A 21053-nucleotide genomic window follows, 5' to 3' on the forward strand; every position below is an offset into this window, starting at 1 on the left:
GCCCTGGGCATTATCAGTACTCCAAATTGTGGGGTCCACCGTGTCATTGTGACCAGTGCTGTGGTTTCCTGGCAGTTCTAGCATTGTGTGTGTGTGTGTCCTAATATGTACTTGTTTCATTTATTCATCCGTTGTTAGTAATGGAGATAACAGGTGCATTCTTTTCATTTCTCCCTCTTATGCGAGGGAATCAATTTAGTTGCTCTTCGCTGCACTACTTTCCATTTAATTTAAGAGTGTCCTTGCTTAAAGTGAGCTGGCCAGAACTGCATTGTGGGCTAAACTAGACTCAGGTATATTGGCTAGGTCATATTGCTTTTGTACATATAAAGTTTCTGTTTATAAATCTTAACATCCTAATTGCTTTCTCAGCAGCATCATTCCAATGCTGGGAGAAGTTGCTCGAGTCAGCGAAACCTAGATCTCTCACACTAGGGGTGTCCTTTATCTTCTGGCCAATCAGATCATATTCATGTTTAGGTTTCCTACTTGTAACACCTGTCATTTATTGAAGTTAAATGGCATTTCCCATTCACTAGATTATTCAATGATTTTATCTAGATCTTCTTGTAACCTTAGTCTATCTTCTTCAGTTTATATGGCACTGCCAATCTTTGTGTTATCCTCATGTTTGGGCACTGGGGTTATTTAGCCCTATGCCAGTGACGTTAATATAAATGATGGGAAGTATAGGCCCAAATGCAGATCCCTGGGGCACTCCACTAATTACAGGTGATCAGGGTCATGACTCCCAATTCATTACGACTCTGCTTCCTATCATGTAACCAGGCTTCTGGCCAGTTTCCTATGCAGCCTGTGATCTCTAAGGCCAAAACTTTGTACATCAATTGAATGTGGGGTAACTTTGTTGAATACTTTCTGGAAGTCCAGAAATTTTATATCTATCACTTTAGTTTTGTTGTGGGTAATGAATGATGTATGATAACATTCAGAGAGGTTTGTCAAGCATGATCTGTGTTTTCTAAAATCATTGTAGTGTATTACTGATCAGGCTGTGTAGTTCCACATGGGCTACATCTTTAACTGTAATGATCAACTCCAGAAGTTTACATATACATGATGTGAGGCTAACAAAGTAATTACCAGGCAATTCGCAGCTTCCCATTTTGTAAACAGGAAACGTCTGTTGAACTATTCCTTCCTGGAGTGCTTTATTGAAAATCTGGGTTGACAGTCCAGTAATTTTGTGTCTGACATTTCTAATCACTCATGGATAGAAATGATCACGACCTGAGCTTTCAGTAGCCTTCATGTTATCTCTGTGTTAGAACTTCTTTAACTGTGATGGTGAATTCTTGTATCGTGTTAGTGCTATTACTCACTGTCTCAAAATTCATGTTGCTGCTTTCTAAAGAGAACTGAAAACCTTGTTCAGGGTTGTTGCTATGCTTTTATCGCCCTTAATTCTTGTTTACTATGGGTCCCATTCCACTCCATATGTGTTGCTTATTATGGATATCTCTATAAGATTTTGAAGGTTCTTTATTACTATCACTTGTAATACTTGCTTCTTATTCTTTCTCAGCATTGTGATTGTGTTACATTGCATTGCAATATCAGGGTCAGTGTCCAATTCTTAAGCTTTATATAGTTTATTTCTGCACCATATAGCTGGAATACATGGGAACGAATGTGACTTGAAGGAACAGACCACGGATATATAGACAGTGTGTGTGTTCTTGAGTGTGCTATTACTGGCACAGGTCAGGTGTGTATTTCCCACATTAGCGAGGTAGTGTGAAGAACAGATGACCGTGCCTCAGTGGGAATAATCCTCACTTGGCTCCCTTCTCTATTTCTTCTTTTGGAAGGGTAAAACTGGAGGGGAGGATTTCTAGTCCACTGCTCCCACCCCTTTTAGTCACCCTCTATGGCACATACAGAATATGTGGAAAGTATTCTTTCCCCTCTATCCCCTGGGATATGTATGCATATTTTTTTTCCCCATAATTGATTGCCGTTTCCCGCGTCAGTGAGGTTTTTGTTTCAAAGAATGTGTCTGAGAAATACGTAGAGGAACGGAAGGATTTGTACGAGGCATTTATGGATCTGGATAAAGTATATATCACATGAGGATGATAGAGATGCCTTGTGAAAGGTCGTGCAAATATTTGGTGAGAGGAAATGTACTAGAAACAGTGAGTAGTTTTTTGCAAGGCTGTGTGTGTGTGTGTGTTTTAGCAGGTAGAGAGGAGAGTGATTTGTTCCATATGAAGGGTGGTCTGCTGTAGGTGTATCTTATGTGACTGTAGCTGTTTAGTTTCCTTATGGATGAGGAGGTGAGAAATGTAAATGTAAGGGTCTTGGACAGAAGGGCAAGTCTGAAGTCTGCAAAAGTTGAGATGGGTCTGGAAAGCAAGTCAGTTGTTGTTTGTTGATGGCACAGTACCAATGGCAGAGTCAATCTGTTCTTGTCTGAGTTTAGGAGTGTGCTTGCAAGGAAGTTCAGAGTAAATGTGAATATATGCAACGTTATTAAGTTTAGTACTGCTGAGGGACAGGTTAGTTAGGGTGTGAGCATGAATGGAGGAAATGGGGTGTTTTAGATAGCTGAGGGTGGAAATAGCAGCATATGGGACCCTGGAAAATGAAGCATCATATGGTGGATGAGGGGGTGAAGGTTCCTGGAGCACTAAGGAGAGGTCATTATTAGGGAAAGCAGAAATGAGTACCTTTGAAAGCATGGTAGTCCCAACAGTGCTGTATGTATGTGAGGCAGAGACTACAGATGAAAATGTACAGAGGAAGGTCAACCTGTTGTAAATGAAATGTTGGAGAACATTAAGCAATGCAAGAAGGTTTAATCGAGTAAGTAATAAAAGGATAAGAGAGAGAAAGGTGTGGTAATAAGAAGAGTTTGGATGAAAGAGCTGGAGAGGGTCTGCTGGGATGGTCTGGGCATAGGGAGACAAAGAGGGAGGAGAGATTGACAAAGAGGATATATGTGCCAGAAGTGGAGGGGACCAAATTAAGAGATGGAAGGATGGAGCTAACAAGGTTTTGAATGCTGAGAGCCTGGATGTGTGGAAGGGTGAAAGAGAAGCATGGAATGTGGTGAACTGGAACAGTGTGGTATGTAGGGTGATACATGCTGTCAATAAACTAAACCAAAGCACCTGGGAAAAACTACAGAAAGGTCTGTTGGGCCTGACCGTGGATGGGGGCTAAGATTTTTGGTGCATTACACATGATGAATAAAGAATGGATGTGAGCAACTAAGGCCCTTCTTTGTCTATTCTTGGGGCTACTTCACTATTGCAGGAAACAACAAATAAGTATGAAAAGAAATACAATAATATAAACAGGCCACATATATAATTTTCACAATGTGCATATGAAGAATATGCCAATTACATATGCCGGTGAGTCAAATGAGTAAACTAACAAAGTTAGATATGGTAATGTGGACACTAAGAACAGCCAGTACGCTGACACACTACACTGGTCAACAACTAATTTTCATCACGCATGGCATATGGTGTGCTTGATGTAGTTTTGGATGCTGATTTTGAAAATGCAATCCGTTTACTTGTATCACGTCTACTTTCCATGAGAGATTTGGCACTGCCAAATGATAAAGCTGAACTTTTAGCATCTTGTCTAACGAAAAACGTCTGCTCAAGAAGGACATCAACATAACTTTTTTCAGGAAAAGGAGTCAAATTTCTACTTCTCATTTTTCTGTGGATGGGCTGCTCTGTCTTTACAACAATATCGATGCATTATTTCACTGCTCATCCCAAGAGCATGATCCCTATCAATGGCACTTGTTCATCAACTCATCTAAGAGAAGTCTGAAAGTGATGCTGTTCCACTATGGGAAGAAGAAACCCTCCGTTCCTGTCAGACATTCAGTGCACATTAAAGAGTGTTATGAGAACATGCGGGCACTCCTAGATGCCATAAAATACAAAAACTACAACTGAAAAGTATGTGGGGACTTAAAAAGATTGGCATGCTAATGGGAATGCAGTCAGGATTAATAAAATACTGCTTTTTTTTTATGCATCTGGGATAGTTGAGCAACTTCCAGGCATTATAAGGAGTTGGACTGGCCTCAACAAAAATCATATGAGCCAGGAATTATAAGAGTCCAGGATAAGCATCTAGTTGATCCATAAAATGTTCTTCCCTGTTCCATTTAACGCTTGGCCTCATGAAGCAATTTGTGAAAACACTAGCTATGAGAAACTCAAAAGGATTCAAAAAGTGGTGGAAAAATTTCCAAAGTTCAATGAGGCCAAGTTGAGCGAAGGCACCTTTGTCGGTCTGCAGATAAAGGAACTCCTGAAAGACCACAATTTCAGCATACATCTTGATGACTTGCAGTTGGAGGCTTAACTATTTTGGTTGGCTATGTGAAAATTTTTTGGGAAACATAAGATCTCTGGATTTTGAAGACAGAATGGAAAGACTTCTGAAATCCTATGCTGCTATGGGATATAGGATGTTGCTCAAGGTGCATTTCCTCTATTCATATCTAGATGTTTTTGCTGAGAAATTTGGAGCAGTGTCTGACAAACAAGGAGAGTGCTTCTGTCAGGGAATCAGCTCAATGGAGCATCAATACCAGGGTTTCTGGAATGAAGGAATGTTTGCAGATTACTGCTGGATGTTATACAGGGACAAACCTGAGTAAGAGCACCATAGGAGGTCCAAAGCTCAGTGTTAAGCTTGTGAAGAGCACCATAGAAGATTAAAAGCTAAACGTTTTTAGCTTGTTCTTCTGGATAATATCTTCTTTGTATACTTTCTGCCTATGAATACTGAATTTCTACAACAGAAAGCTTATCTGTAGAAAGAAAACGAGATGCATTGTACTGAAACGGACTAAAAATTCGTAATCTACATCAGAAATAGGTCTAGAAAATTTCACTGCATTGTTGAGAAAAAAAAGTTCAATTTTGTTGACCAGTGTTATGTCTAAATCAATGAAGCACTGAGATCTTTAGAATACTGTCCAACATTTCTCTGAAATTTGAATCAAGAATGGTGTCCACCAAAAAATCTGAATTTAAAAGAATGGATCCTACACATGGTGATCTTCACCAGTACATTGGCTTAACAAGCTTTGCACTGACTAATCCATTGTAGTCTCATGATGGTTAGTGAACTGCTGGCTGACTAATTCACTGGCTTTCCAAATTCTGTCTGTTATAGAAGCGGCATCTACTGCCTTACTGCAAACAAATACATACCCTCATAATACTTTGTCCATAATGAAAAACAAAATATTACCAGAATGCTGATATCCATTGAAAAGCAGAATCACTAAACCATCAAAACTGCAGCAAAACATAAAGGTGCTTCAACTTATTACCAAAAACATAAACCTAAGAACAATACAGTGTCATCCTAGAATGTGTCATAACAATGCCCAAATAAAGTGAGGTCTAAGAGGATGGTGGAGGTGAGTGGGTTGAGCCAGTGAGGGGGCGCAAGTGGTGAGGAAATAATCAAAACACTATTGTTTATCCCTCCCTTCCTTGCTTACATTCCACACTTGCTCAACACATTCTTTATCATCATTTATTTACCACCACTGTAAAAGCATCAATATTAGTCGGACATGAGGAAGGATCTTCACTAAGTGACATACATTCACCAAATCTAATGGTCCCTTCAGCAAGTTTTTGGATTGATATCAGGGACTTATATGATTTCTAGGATCATATCACCCTTATATACACTCCAACTAGAGCTCCATCACTGCCTTCACCACCACCTCCATCTCTATGCTGTCTGCATTTCTGCTTCTACTGATGACGACTGGCCTTGTCAATTTTGTACTGTTCGTACAATACATTTATGCATATATATCAAATGCTACATAATTAGGTCCACTGTGTACAAAGTTCCCTCTTACAAAAGTCAAAAGTGAGAAACATAATTGGATTTGAAGGTGGGTGGGCTGAGACAGAAGCAGATCACTATCTCTTAAATGTCAAGTGCCAGATAATATATATATTATATTCAAATATGATGTTTGGTGCTTTATTTTGCTTAAATACTTAGATCAATAATGTTCCTGTACTGTACTCTACGTGTCTCTTGACATTTTATGCATATTTTCATGTGAATATCAGGTTGGGAAATCTCCCTCAGGAATGTACCCGCTCTCTACCTCACTGAATCGAATGGTAAAATGGATCCAGCTATAAGAATTTTCGGCTGTCTTTTTTTTCCCTTCAAGAACAAATCTCCAATGTATAGTTGTGGTTAGGTTAGGTGTACTCCAACTCCTCATTTTCCCTTACTCTGTTTCTAGACTACTAATGGTTTTTGGACCTCTGATTATACTATGACTGCTGTCACATTTGCTGGGTGTATGATGTTCAAAGAAAAAATTATTGCCTGATTCTCTAATCTACACCAATAAATACTCAATATTTCTTGAATTTTGAGTCAAAATGTTTTGTTTTGAATTTCTCACTTTTATCCATGATTGTCAGACATCCAAACTCCTTCAAGCACCAATCAGTCTAGATAAATGGACTTTGAGTCGCTTTTATTCATTATGAGCAAAGTGAGTGTAACAGTATAATTCATTATAATATAAACAAATTTCAAAAGTAAAGATGTTATTTAACTACCCTCATAAGTACTTTAATGCAAAATACAAACAAAGGAGTACAATAACCATACCAGCAAATAATATATACTTGTCCTGGGTGGACCGCCGTTCAATCATCCGCATAACAGTATTAGACAACCCAAGTGTGTTTGCCAAGTCCAAGACACGTTTGTGAGCACCTTTTAATGTTGAACCCTGGTCTCGCAGACCTTGAAGGATGTTAGCCCCAGCTCCTAAAAGTTCTTCTACATTTCGATTAGCATCCTGAAAATGGGGAAAAAATATAAAAGTTATTTGACATTTGGTTAAAGCAATGATGCTGAACCTTTACATAAGTGCTTATATCAAAGCAGTAGCAATCATCACATATACAGTATCTTAACTAACACAGTGTTTGCAGAGGCTCCAGCAGACTACTTCTACCCAATGCTTCTGCCTAATGTTCCTACCTAATACTTCTACCAAATGTTTCTACCTAATGCTCGGGCCTAAATGTTCCTACCTAATACCTCTAACTATTGCTTCTAACACTGCCAAAAGGTAGGGCTAGCACACAGTGCTCATCGCTGGAAAATCTAGTTACACAGAATGAGCTGAATGAGTTAAGTGTTGTCAAGTATTATGAATGACAAGGAGAGACTTTAAGTTTGTGGACAAAATGCCAGTAGTCCACATGTGTGTGAGGCAAAATGACAGCCCCAAGTGACAAAACCATTTTGACGCTGACACCTGTTACCATCTGAATACACGTGTTCAAAGAAATACTTAAATGACATTGCATGAGGAAGGAAGGGGAGGAGGATGGGAGAGGAGAAGAGGGAGGTCAACCACCATACGTGTCAATAATAAGGTGGTTTTATCGTTTGTTTTATAGAAGCATAGTAACTTCTGGCTCACCCTGTATTATGCTACTTCAAATGGAAAAAATTTCACACCCTCTTTTCTACCTAGTTATCTCATAAGCTACATACTTAATTGACATCAATGTGATGAAAATATCTCTGCATCATTTGCATCAACTTATATAATTATTCTGTGATTCCACTTAAAATGCTATCTGGAATTCTATTGGTATATAACCCCTTTCCTTTCCTATACCCCTCTCCCAACCATTCGTGTCATCATTCCCATGAGCTTCTCTGGATCATTTTCCCCCGTATGTTTTTTCATGGGCACCTAAACATGCATCCGTGACCTTTTCCTTTCCATCAATGCATGGTGCATACTTTTATTCTTATTCATTTTAAGTGTACAATTCTATGACTACTTTGCATTGCTAACTTCACCCTCAAACCTACTTTACCTCACTTCCTTTGTTCTATTCCATATGAAAGTTCCATTACCCTACAGCTTGATCTTGCACACAACATATGTTACTCATCCACTTCAAGATCTGAAGTGGAATGCTGCTAACTCTTTATGCACTTCATCAATTGCTTAGCCATATCTGAATGTCCGCAGTAAACAATACAACTTTTCAGACTTTCCAAATAACCAACTGTCCATTACCCGATCCACTATAAAATTTCAAACACATGACCTCAGCTTTTACCATTAGATAACCTCACCCCTAATTTATCATGGTGCTGAAGTTCGTGGTCTAACAATATAGAAGTATCCTGTTGGTCATTGGTGGTAAATTTACGAGACATCAGTGCATCTCTTTCTTCCAGTTCACGAGCACGCACCTGTCTACGGTGCTGGAGCATCCCAAACGAGTTCTGAAAAAACTATGATGTATCACTTTCCTATCCTGCTACCTTTGATGCATATTTCCAAGCTCTGCTGTGTGGTCTACAAAGTAAAAATGAAAATGACAAAATAATTATATTCATGGGCTAGAAAAGTGAGACTATTTGCAGAAAGAAAACAAGCTCTTGTACTTAAAAGTTTACGTGTCACACAGTATATTGTACCTTCATCTCCTCTTGTTAATGATATATATGCTTGGTTAAAGGCAAATGAAGTAAAACATTCCAGGTTTCTTTTACAGGCTATTTTCAATAACAACTCTGAGGTGTTCTATTTTTCTACATATCTACCTGCCTTTCCTGTTTTAACAAAGTTGCACAAGACACAAACTAACAATGGCCTCACATGCACACATCCATTCTCTAGCTTTCATGCATCATGCACTAAAAACCATTGTCAATCACCCCTAACCAAGCTCCACATGTCAATCCATGATTTACCTTCACCTTCTCATATGACTAGTTCAACCCACATCCTTCCAATTCATTCTATCAAATGCATGCATCTTGCCCTCCCAAATGTTCGGGTACTTACACTCCAAATCCTCTGTCCTTTGTCTCCTCAGTCATCCCCTTCCACCCACTCCCATCCTTTCCAATGCACATATCCTCTTGGTCTTTCTTTATCATCTTTTCCATGTCCCTGAACCATCTTGATACACCGTGTTTAACCCTTTCAATCAGACTGCACTCACTACCTCATCTCTTTTTGATACTGTCATTCATAATGCAATCAATGCAACTCACACCTTATACTATTCTCAGGCATTTCATTTCAAGAAATAAAGGAGGATGGCCCATTCAGACAATAAATAATCGGAAGATTAACTGTAGGGAAGAAGAGCATAGTGGTGTTGATATATGATCCTCCAGAGAACTGCAATGAATCAGAATAAATATAGAGTGATAATGAAAAGCGAGTGTTTTACTGCACCATACACGAACAGCGTGAAGCAGCAACCAGATGTGTGCCTTGAGTCCAAGCCTTGAATATAGAGAAACCTGTGAAGCAGCTCACGAGAACAGTGGCCAAAATCATACCTTTAGAAAAGAGAGAGAGAAAGCAGCAACATCACAGCAAATCGAAACAGGTGGATGAAGAGAGGTGATGCCAGGAGAATTAAATGGACAAAAGACTTATGATTCCATTCTGGTTAACTGAGGTGGAGGAAGAACAATCCAGATAAGTGAACACTGCTCAATACTAGGACAAACAAAACCCTTGCTGGTATGAAATAGCTGCTCATATGAACAATAATCATGGCACCTATACAGCAATCCTAACCTTTGGGAAACAGAATTTGTGTTGTTGACAATGTGAGGTTTCTGGGACAGAGCAAAGGATATGGTCACACTCAACATGCTTATATTAATACAAGGCTGAATTGTGGTATTCTAAAATTGAGGAAAGAAACAAATGACTTACATAGATATTAAGAGAAACTGTATTTTGAAACTATATGAGAATGATTATCAAATGGAGGCAGGGATGAATAAGTTTTGGTATGTAAAGTGGAATCATCAGCATAGGAAGTAACTGTGTTAAAAATACAAGAGAGATTATCCTTCATACAGAGAGAGAGTAGGAAATAGGGCAGAACTGAGCAGAGCATAATTGTTCATAAGATAAGAAGGGCGAGTTACTCCATCAACAACCACTGCAATGGAACAGTGTGAGAGGAAGGTATGTATCAGGAAAGAAGGAAAAGTAGAAAATCAAAAGCAATGTAATCTAAAAAGCAAAGACCATCCTTTTCACCGTTAACATAGCATCTTTTAATGCCTTATGCCTAGGAAAGAACAGAAGAATACTCAAGTCTAAAGCTTTCAAAACTATAAGCCAAAAACTTGACCAACAATAAGTGGTACAGTACCTGGACATGCTGAAGATCATACTTGAGCTGATCAACTCGATATTTGGCATTGACTCGTCTAGCTGGTGGCTCCTTGTTGACCAAGATATCTAAGCGGTTGCAGTTGCTGTTGACAGAAACATAAAATCTATTCCTATCATGAGAGCATGTGTACACAATCATTTGATATTCACAAAAATAGATACAATCTATGTAAATGATACACTAACTAAGAGTGCCAATTATCCTACTATAAAAAAAATTGTACTTAGCACCTTAGCTTCCACAAGGCTCATGGACTATGTGATATCTCATAAGTGTTCTTATGAAGTGAGTAAAAACCCAAAACAGGATGCAAAAAAAGATTATCTAAAATCTTATCTAAAAAAGTAATGTTCAAACAAAAGGAGAGTTAATGAGACATCGGTCTTTTTGCAACAAGCAAGATGTGTGGTGAGTGCTATATATAGGCATTGTGGTAAAATTTCATCACAGGTACTCTTGAGTAGGTAGGAAGGTACTCTCATAAATGTTCTCTAGACTAGGTTTCATTGCTTGCAAAACAATTTCTTTGTCATCTGCCACACTAATGGGGCTTCATAGTCACGGAGCATCCCATCACTGATATATCTTTGCAGTCAGGGTGCATCCAGTCAGCAATATATATTCACACAAGTTCTTGGTGACCTCCTTCCTTAATATCCATTCCCTGACACATCCACCATATATATATATATATATATATATATATATATATATATATATATATATATATATATATATATATATATATGCTGCTAACTTTTAACAGGAAAAAATCTGGCATCGTCACTGCCATCAAACATGATCCTAAGCCATGGGTTATGCTATGCAATCTTCACTGCAGACTGTGTCACTACATTTCATGCCCATTCCAGTACCTAGATGCCATCTTTGATAATGAGCTACTTCCTGGTGGCATCAATTCCACCCACACCAGAAGACAAGCTCAACAACAGGAGACGAGATGCATCTGCTCTTACCATGAATAACAATGTTGACCTATATGGTGAAGTGTTAACTATACAGTATGTTTTTAATGCACAGGAGATCCTAAACCACACTTTCCTGACCCAGCCCATGGTTCAGAGAATTATGTCATTTACATCCCTAGAACCACTTTATGGGGCTCTTGCAGCTGCAAGGTTGCACTACAATCAATATCAGGAAAAAGATAGGCTCCTCTGTCAAAGCACCTCATACTTAGATTAATTTCCTGGTGTTTTACCAGAATCCACCTCCATATTGTTACACCACAGGTAAGGTCACCTTAAGCAAGGTTATATTATCAGTGAATGAAAAGGAGTAAAAACTTTAGTGGAGAACTTTTCACCACAAAAGAGTCTATCTTTTCCCTGCTATTGATTGTAATGCTGCCTAACAGCCGCAGAGGGTGTTAAGATTGTAAAGGACATAATTCTCTGAACCATGGGCTGGATCAGGAAAGTGTGGTTTAAAATCTTTTATGCGATGAAAACATACTGCATAGCTAACACTTCCCATACAGAGGGGCAACACTGATATCTAAGGCAAGAACATATTTATAGTTCTTGGATAGCCACACCTTAAAAAAATGCTTACGAGCTTCCAAGGAGTTATTTCTGTCAAACCATACGGCGGTTAGTTCATGCATGATCCGGGAAAGTTCATTACCGTGACAGATAACTGACATACCCTTCATGTCTTTTAAGGAACATGGGTCAGTACTCTTGCCAGTCGTCAGTAATATAAACTTGTGTGTGCCTACAGCATTAGAGCGTGTGAGAATTCTTAGTCTGTCCTTGAGTTCCCCAACCCATCATCTGCATTAAAATATTATGACTGCAGTTATTTACTGTCACTGACAAAAATCCTTCCCTGTTTTCAATCCCAAAATAAATAATGCACTAAGACGGCACGGGAGAGTTACGCTGAAGATGAACTATTGAGGGATTCACTGAGCACCAACAATCATATTCTAAACAAAGTATATATTGTAAAACAACATAACTGCATTTATAAGCATGGGCTGCAAGACTGACAACACTTACACCTCAACTTTAATAAAGTGGAGTTTATGATGGATACTCCTCTAAACTTCTAGACCACTTACCACTAAGGTTAATTTGAAATTCTCTTTCTTTCTCTTCAATTATTAATTCTAAATCATAAAACAATGAGATAATATGTTAAATGACTTTCTCCTACTTTTTCGAGTATAAACATTTCATGAAATTTGGAAAGACATGGATGACTAACTGGCTCATACATTATGTGCATACTTACGAATGGATGGCGTCGAGCTTTTGCACTACAACAGCCTCAGCTTCACTGTACTCCTCTGGAGTATGTGACCTTTCAATCTTTACGAGGTCATAAGACGTCACCTCTTGCAAGAGACGGTTGGTGTTATGATACAATGCCTCCATGGTGAGGTGGGTAGGATATGCACACCTGATGGCAGATTATTCCTAGTAGTGTTCCTCCTGTTCAAAAAGGAATCACTTAAGTTTTTCACAGTCTAAAACACAGTTCTTTCCAAGGTCAGGTTTTTTTACAAATTCAGCACTACAGGTTGTACCTCTTTAATCTGGCAAATTTGGAACCTGGCCATTGCCAGACCACAGAAAATGCCAGAAAACAGAAACTGACCCCTTTAAAGGTCCTTGGGTAAACACTCTTACCAACTGCCATCAGCATGGTTTTGTGCTTTCCTGCAGCACTGCTGCAACCAAGAACTGTTACCCTATCTATTTAATCCCTACCCCCAGATGGAGACTTTCAATATACTGGGCAAGAGTTTTTCATGGCATATGACACCAATACAGGGCAGATTCATCACCATTATACTTCTGTTCTGGGGCTACAAGAAATGGAAAGGATTGTTAATTAGCTTGGCTGCAGTGTAAGCAGATTTTGGCACCTTAGCGCTCCTAACAGCAGATCCACAAACTAATGGCTGCAGATTCAAAACCTGTTAAACCACAGAGCACCAGATTAGAGATATACAACCTGTAATACATACAACTCATTTCTATGGTTTAAAATCTTACTGCTCATCTATTTCTGATACAAACAAACATTGAGGATCTTAGTTTAATTTACACAAAACTTTCATTTTATAACAACACTATGAACACATTAAACCAAAAATCAGGTCTCTTTCCTGGTTTCCTCGTATGCAGTATTGACTGACCATCTCTGTTTTGTACATTGTGACTAGTATCAAAATTTTTAAAAATCATTCATGTACGTACATAACCTAGGATTTCACAGAACAGTACAGATAAATACATGAATATACAAATTCTAACTTGGATATAATAGACACACATCTTTTCATTTCATAATGCCAAAAATTGACACTAAAGTTTAGTATAAAAAAACAACACATAGCCCTCTTTACTGTGCTGCATCCAATCAAACTATTTTATTCTCTGTCTATTCTTGAGAAAGTTGATATACTGCAAAAGTTGGGAATGGGGGTTTCCATAGTATTCCTGTGCACTGTATTGTGCTGGCTCCTCAACAGTAAATGATTTGAAGCAGAAGGAAAAGTTAAGTTTTATGTTGAAGCAAGATATGAGTAGCAATCTTGATGCTGCCCTGATATGGTACTTTAAGGTCTGCCATGATGGTGTTCCCTTAATTAGGCAAACACTGACAGAAAAAGCAAAATCGTTCCACCTGCAACTAAACCTTGGCCTTAAATGTAAACATTTTCAAAGCTGGCTTCAGAAATTCAAGAAGTGACATGACATTATATTCTGGGGTGAGTAACATTTGGCTAATGGTAGGGCAGCTGCTATACTTTTACAGAATAGGAATGTTTCTGAAGTAAAACAAGCCTACAATTAACCTTGAAATGTTCATTACAAGACTAAAGGTACTTCGCTCATGAAGCACTCCCCTCAACTCTCAACCTCAAGACCCTAAAAAGGATAACAATGTACGTATATCTAACAATTTCAGTGACTTACATTAGTGAGCAATGAAACAACCACTTCATTTTCACAACTTTCCTAAAATACTGACAGAAGTTTCTAATAACAATACATTCTGAACGTGCAAAATCACATCAACCCGTTTCACTGAAAACAACTCCCTTGATTCTTGTCATCGGCTGTTTTATGTGTTGAAATACCATAAACTTTCCTTTTCCAAGAAAAAGTTGCTGATATGATACACGTACTTCTACACAACAGCTGTCCTCAGTTTCATGGGAAAATGACATACATGAGTAATCTATTTCAATATCTAGATCATGCAAAAGGTGGTAAGTTCTACGATACAACGTGTACTCACTACTTTTTGTTTGAGCATTTCCTAATCATCGTGGGAAATCCATAATTAGCCCCATCACCTTAACCAGAGCCTGGATATGCATCTATCCAGAGTAGTTTTCACGGGTTTTCAACACCTTACAGCCCGAACTGCTGGATTGGACCATTCGGAAGCTGTCGTAAGACAGCCCACAAACCCATGTAGCCCCAACTGCCTAGCCATAATAACAAGACACACGAAGCACCTACGACAAAATCATCTACTTCCAAAACCTCATACCAATGCAGAGGTGAAATACATAATTGCCTTTCCCAGCAGCAGACAACCTAAATGTTAATATATTTCTGCGATGAATTCTGGCTGCTATGATGAGGCTTTCGTAGGATTTTTCCACCAAATCTCACATTTTCCCTGATACTCACAACACTTACCAACACCTGTTTTAACATCACGAAATACAATATAAGGTCATACTTCATCCTGCTTCAAATCACGCTCTCATTACCCTAATAGCCACGTAATTACCACAATACCAATAGAACATAATAAAACAATGCGGTTCCACTGCAAACATATAAAAAACTGATAATTCAACCCACAAAATAACTAATAAGTTCCATAAATAAAGCAGGTCACGTGAGCTTAATAAGTTACGTGTCTATAGTGAAGAATTCCTATCCAAACTTCCTCCAGAGCCGAGGGATGAAGTCGACCCCATTCAACCCCTGAAGAAAGCAATATGGCTGAACGTGAGACACACACACACCGTCCACGAAACATTATATAACTCCCAACTGACACCATGACAGTTTTAAATATATATATATAAAAAGACATCCAGTCACTAACAACCAACATTCCATAGGAAGTTAACTAACATATATATCTTAACGATAACATCCACTAAGGGACATATATGTATAAGATCACTATAACAAATTCAACCTAGTGAGAGAGGTCGTGGACACAAGAGAGAGTAAATCAGCGAGAAAATACTTGTATATCAGCTGTCTGCCTCCATCAGCTGGTTCCTTGTAAACATTGGCCTGTCTGACGTGTGTCAGCAGCCAGGCAGCGTCATCTTCCGGCCAGCCAATCAGCGGCCATTCCCGAGCCTCTCCTCCAATCAGAAGCACTCATACCACACCATCTCTTTAGCCATTACATTTCCATCCACATATTTCTATCTTAAGGATATAATAAAGATAGCGTTCTCATAATTTTTATATACAATAATTTCCTATTATAAATACACATTCGTTTAATAGCGTGTTATACAGTTAAAGTAATGAATACCATACAATTAAATATCTTAAAGGAACGAAATACACACACACACACACACACACACACACACACACACGACTGGTTTATATGTATATACATATATATACACATATATATATTAGCCCTGGATAAGGAAAAAAGAATACTTGCCACGTATTCCCTGCGTGTCGTGGAAGGCGACTAAAAGGGGAGGGAGCGGGGGGGCTGGGTGGAAATCCTCCCCTCCAGTTTTTACTTTTCCAAAAGATGGAACAGAGAAGGGGGGCAAGTGAGGATTTTCCCCTCTAAGGCTCACTCCTCTATTCTTGACGCTACCTCGCTAACGTGGGAAATAGCGTCCTAGATACGTCTCTTCCTTGTGTATCAAGTGACTGTTATACTTCTTTCTTGTATGTCCCCTGATGATGTGATTATTACACGAAAGTGCACTTGGGAACATGTCGTGCTTCATTTCCCCCGTGGATTAGACGGCAATATACGTTTGAAAGAACATTAATTCCAACAATATCATATGGTTGCGAGGCATGGGCTATGTATGGCGTTGTGCGGAGGAGGGTGGATGTGTTGGAAATGAGATGTTTGAGGACAATATGTGGCGTGAGGTGGTTTGATCGAGTAAGTAATGAAAGGGTAAGAGAGATGTGTGGTAATAAAAAGAGTGTGGTTGAGAGAGCAGAAGAGGGTGTTTTGAAATGGTTTGGGCACATGGAGAGAATGAGTGAGGAAAGATTGACCAAGAGGATATATGTGTCAGAGGTGGAGGGAACGAGGAGAAGTGGGTGACCAAATTGGAGGTGGAAAGATGGAGTGAAAGAGTTTAAACCATCGGGGCCCGAACATGCAGAAGGGTGAAAGGCATGTATAGGATAGAGTGAATTAGAACAATGTGGTATACCGGGGTCAACGTGCTGTCAATGGATTGAACCAGGGCATGTGAAGCGTCTAGGGTAAACCATGGAAGGTTCTTTGGGGCCTGGATGTGGAAAGGGAGCTGTGGTTTCGGTACAACTGCTAAGTGGATGGTATCCATGGCCCCTCCCTCACTACCAGACAGTGAGGGGTACTTTAATACCCCTCTCTCTCACCATCAGCCAAATATTCCTCTTAGTACCGCGTCTAGAGGTACTACCTGGCGTTGTTCTTACACTGTTCTCCATAACATCATAGTGTTATACACAGTGGCAGGTAGGAAGACAGGCAACACACGACCCTATGTACCTCATTACCCTCACACACAATACCCCTCAGTGAGCAGGTGTTGGCGCAACACAACACCAGGGGGGGGGGGAAAGCAGCATCAGTGTTGCCTGGGAGAGGAATCCAGCTGGTGTGTGTGTGTGTGTGTGTGTGTGTGTGTGTGTGGAGGAGGAGGACATATTGATGCAGAGGGCCAGCGCTCGCTCGCGCGCGCGCGCGCGCGCACGCCCCAAGCCACCTCACACAGTTGCCAACATCCCCCCCCCCCCCCCCCACACAACATCAGGTCGTCTAGCATGGTAAACCGTACATAGAATGATAATAACCTACAACACAATGGAGTTGTGATGATATACGTCTAACCAGGGGTTGTGAGGGAGTCTTAAAACAGGAGAACACAACAAGCGAAGATGTCACAACAGGATGCCAAGTTTCGGAGACACAGAAGAATCAGTTATAACCAATTTATATCTCCGTACGTCCAGATAGCGGTAGATTTATCATTTATCTTGATAATTAAGTTTATTATTGATATATAAAGGGTAATACAAGAGGTGTAGGTCGCTAGATAAGACAAGGGAGGCTGGCGAGGTGTGGGGAGGAGGAGGAGGAGGAGGCGGAGGTGCGGGAGGAGGAGGCGGGAGGTGAGGTGAGGTGAGGGAGGAGGCGGAGGAGCGGTCATAGAAAACGGATGCTGCTGATGGCGGGCGGTCTGGCTGGCCTGCGCCAGGCAACACTTGCGTCTCTCACATCCAGTGTTGCAGCCGAGCCCGGCTGTGTGTTGCGCCACACACTCCTCTCTCCTCCGCCTCGCTCGAGTGTATTCACCACCTCTTTTTCCCCCTCCTCCTCCTCCTCCTCCTCCTGTGGTCTCCCGCAAGTGTAGCGAGTGTGTGAGTGTGTACTTCCCTCCCTCCCACACCCTCGAGGTTGAGCTGGGTGAGGTGTAGCCATGGTATACACCCAGCTTGAGGGCGAGGTGTATGGTTAGGTGGGAGGAGGAACAGTGGTGGTCGTGAGGAGGAGCCGTTGTAGCCATGATGGTGTGGACTGAGAGGAGGAGGACTGTGTACGGAGGCTGGACTCTCCTCCTCCTCCTCCTAGCCGCTTCTGCTGGACTCTCCCTCGCCAGGAGAAGTAAGTCCCATTTAACTACTTCTACTACCACTTCTACCTCTACTTTCATCTACTTGGTAGGTTACTTAACGTCTGGGAGTTCATCCCAGGCGGGTGAGGTGGGTGATGGTGGACGCCAGGGTTAAATATGAGCACAAACATCACCATGATGGATGATGGAGAGAGGTAGTGTTCATCCTCCTCCGATGTGGCATGGCGTCAGGTCAACACCCACTTCTCCCACTCATTCCATTATCTCACCATTAATTAATTATTACATTATCTCACCATTAAATAACTATTCCATTATCTCACCATTAATTAATTATTACATTATCTCACCATTAAAATAATCATTCCATTATCTCACCATTAAATAATTATTACATTATCTCACCATTAAAATAATTATTCCATTATCTCACCATTAAAATAATTAATAATATTATCTCATGTATCATTATTAGATTATAATTATTGGTGTGCTAATGGCAGAGATTTATACACTGGTCTTGCCACGTCTCTTAGCCATATATATATATATATATATATATATATATATATATATATATATATATATATATATATATCGTGTCTGTACTTCTTTATATATATATGGTCACACATACACACCTGATTCTATCCTATGGTACGTGTACAATCATTAATTGTGACTTGATTCTACTTACTAAACACCTGCTACTTACACATCTGTTCCATACACCTGCTACTTACACACCTGTTCCATACACCACTACTTACACACCTCTTCCATACACCTGCTACTTACCTCTTCCATACACCTGCTACTTACCTCTTCCATACACCTGCTACTTACCTCTTCCATACACCTGCTACTTACACACCTCTTCCATACACCTGCTACTCACACACCTGTTCCATAGACCACTACTTACACAACCGCTACACACAACTGGTACTTCCACAACCACAAGACACACCTGTTCCATACTTACACACCTGCTTCATATACCCAGCCTGCTATATATTCTGACATAAATATAGTCAAGACCCATAACAACAACAATACAAAAACATACTGTATAGCCAGGTTATAGCCTGTTATAGAAATACAACATACTGTATAACCAGGTTATAGCAACACAACATTGTATAGCCAGGTTATAGCCTGTTATAGCAATACAACACACTGTATAACCAGGTTATAGCAACACAACATTGTATAGCCAGGTTATAGCCTGTTATAGCAATACAACACACTGTATAACCAGGTTATAGCAACACAACATTGTATAGCCAGGTTATAGCCTGTTATAGCAATACAACACACTGTATAACCAGGTTATAGCAATACAACATTGTATAGCCAGGTTATAGCAATACAACACTGTATAGCCAGGTTACAGCAATACAACATTGTATAGCAAGGTTATAGCAATACAACACTGTATAGCCAGGTTATAGGAATACAACACTGTATAGCCAGGTTATAGGAATACAACATTGTATAGCCAGGTTATAGCAATACAACACTGTATAGCCAGGTTACAACAATACAACATTGTATAGCCAGGTTATAGCAATACAACACATTGTATAGCCAGGTTATAGCTAGAGACAGGAGACCATCTCTCATATGCGTCTTCACAACACACACAACCCAGTACATCATAATCAAAACTCATCTTCACCAGTTTACAACACCCTAATTTACGCCAATTGTATCATAGTGAAGGAGGTCGAGTGGTAAGCAACACAAGGGTACAGTCAGTGATGGGTACAGTGTTGCAGTATAGTGATGGGTACAGTGTGCAGTATAGTGATGGGTAGTGTTACACTATAGTGATGGGTACAGTGTTGCAGTATAGTGATGGGTACAGTGTTGCAGTATAGTGATGGGTAGTGTTGCAGTAGAGTGATGGGTACAGTGTTGCAGTATAGTGATGGGTACAGTGTTGCAGTATGGTGATGGGTACAGTGTTGCAGTATGGTGATGGGTACAGTGTTGCAGTATGGTGATGGGTACAGTGGTGCAGTAGAGTGATGGGTACAGTGTTGCAGTATAGTGATGGGTAGAGTGGTGCAGTAGAGTGATGGGTACAGTGTTGCAGTAGTGATGGGTACAGTGTTGCAGTATAGTGATGGGTACAGTGTTGCAGTATGGTGATGGGTAGTGTTGCAGTATAGTGATGGTTACAGTGTTGCAGTATGGTGATGGGTACAGTGTTGCAGTATAGTGATGGGTACAGTGTCACAGTATAGTGATGGGTACAGTGTTACGGTAGAGTGATGGGTACAGTGGTACAGTATAGTGATGGGTACAGTGTTGCAGTATAGTGATGGGTACAGTGGTACAGTATAGTGATGGGTACAGTGTTGCAGTAGAGTGATGGGTACAGTGTCACAGTAGAGTGATGGGTACAGTGTTGCAGTATAGTGATGGGTACAGTGTTGTAGTATAGTGATGGGTACAGTGTTGTAGTATAGTGATGGGTACAGTGTTGCAGTATAGAAATACATCATACACAGTACAGCCGGGTACAGTGGATACATTACAGCGGGGGGGTATAGTGATATACTACAGCATGATACAGGTACACAGTTACTGTATGATTATCATACACCATACACTCTGGATGATGATACATGTTCTATATATCACTGGATGATGATGATACATGCTGTATATATCACTCTGGATGATGATGATACATGCTGTATATATCGCTCTGGATGATGATGATACATGCTGTATATATCGCTCTGGATGATGATGATACATGCTGTATATATCGCTCTGGATGATGATCATGATACATGCTGTATATATCACTCTGGATGATGATCATGATACATGCTGTATATATCGCTCTGGATGATAATCATGATACATGTATATATATCACTGGATGATCATGATACATGCTGTATATATCACTGTATGATGATCATGATACATGCTGTATATAT

At 39.9% G+C, this 21053-nt stretch overlaps 2 protein-coding genes across 6 annotated transcripts in view; one reads left to right on the forward strand and one right to left on the reverse strand.

Moving 5' to 3' along the window:
- Nucleotides 1-3319: 3319 nt before the first annotated feature.
- The window catches only part of Membrin (golgi SNAP receptor complex member 2), a 53401-nt gene continuing 35667 nt past the window's right edge, over nt 3320-21053 (reverse strand). The window contains exons 1-5 of one of the 5 annotated variants that reach the window (XM_071660684.1): nt 15498-15613; nt 12504-12703; nt 10221-10326; nt 8284-8316; nt 3320-6859 (exon numbers count right to left, since the gene is read on the reverse strand). In XM_071660684.1, coding sequence (XP_071516785.1) covers nt 6617-6859; nt 8284-8316; nt 10221-10326; nt 12504-12646 — 525 coding nt within the window. In that variant the 5' untranslated portion in view covers nt 12647-12703; nt 15498-15613 and the 3' untranslated portion in view covers nt 3320-6616. Of the gene's footprint in view, nt 6860-8163; nt 8317-10220; nt 10327-12503; nt 12704-15155; nt 15392-15446; nt 15614-21053 lie in introns of those variants that run through there. The other 4 variants (XM_071660678.1, XM_071660680.1, XM_071660681.1 and 1 more) reach the window with 4 other exon arrangements.
- The window catches only part of LOC139748073 (cubilin-like), a 45744-nt gene continuing 42344 nt past the window's right edge, over nt 17654-21053 (forward strand). The window contains 1 exon segment of the mRNA XM_071660661.1: nt 17654-18122. Within this exon segment, the coding sequence (XP_071516762.1) occupies nt 18023-18122 (100 nt within the window). The 5' untranslated portion in view covers nt 17654-18022.

This window comes from Panulirus ornatus, chromosome 72 (assembly GCF_036320965.1).
Source record: "Panulirus ornatus isolate Po-2019 chromosome 72, ASM3632096v1, whole genome shotgun sequence".
NCBI classification, from domain to species: domain Eukaryota; kingdom Metazoa; phylum Arthropoda; class Malacostraca; order Decapoda; family Palinuridae; genus Panulirus; species Panulirus ornatus.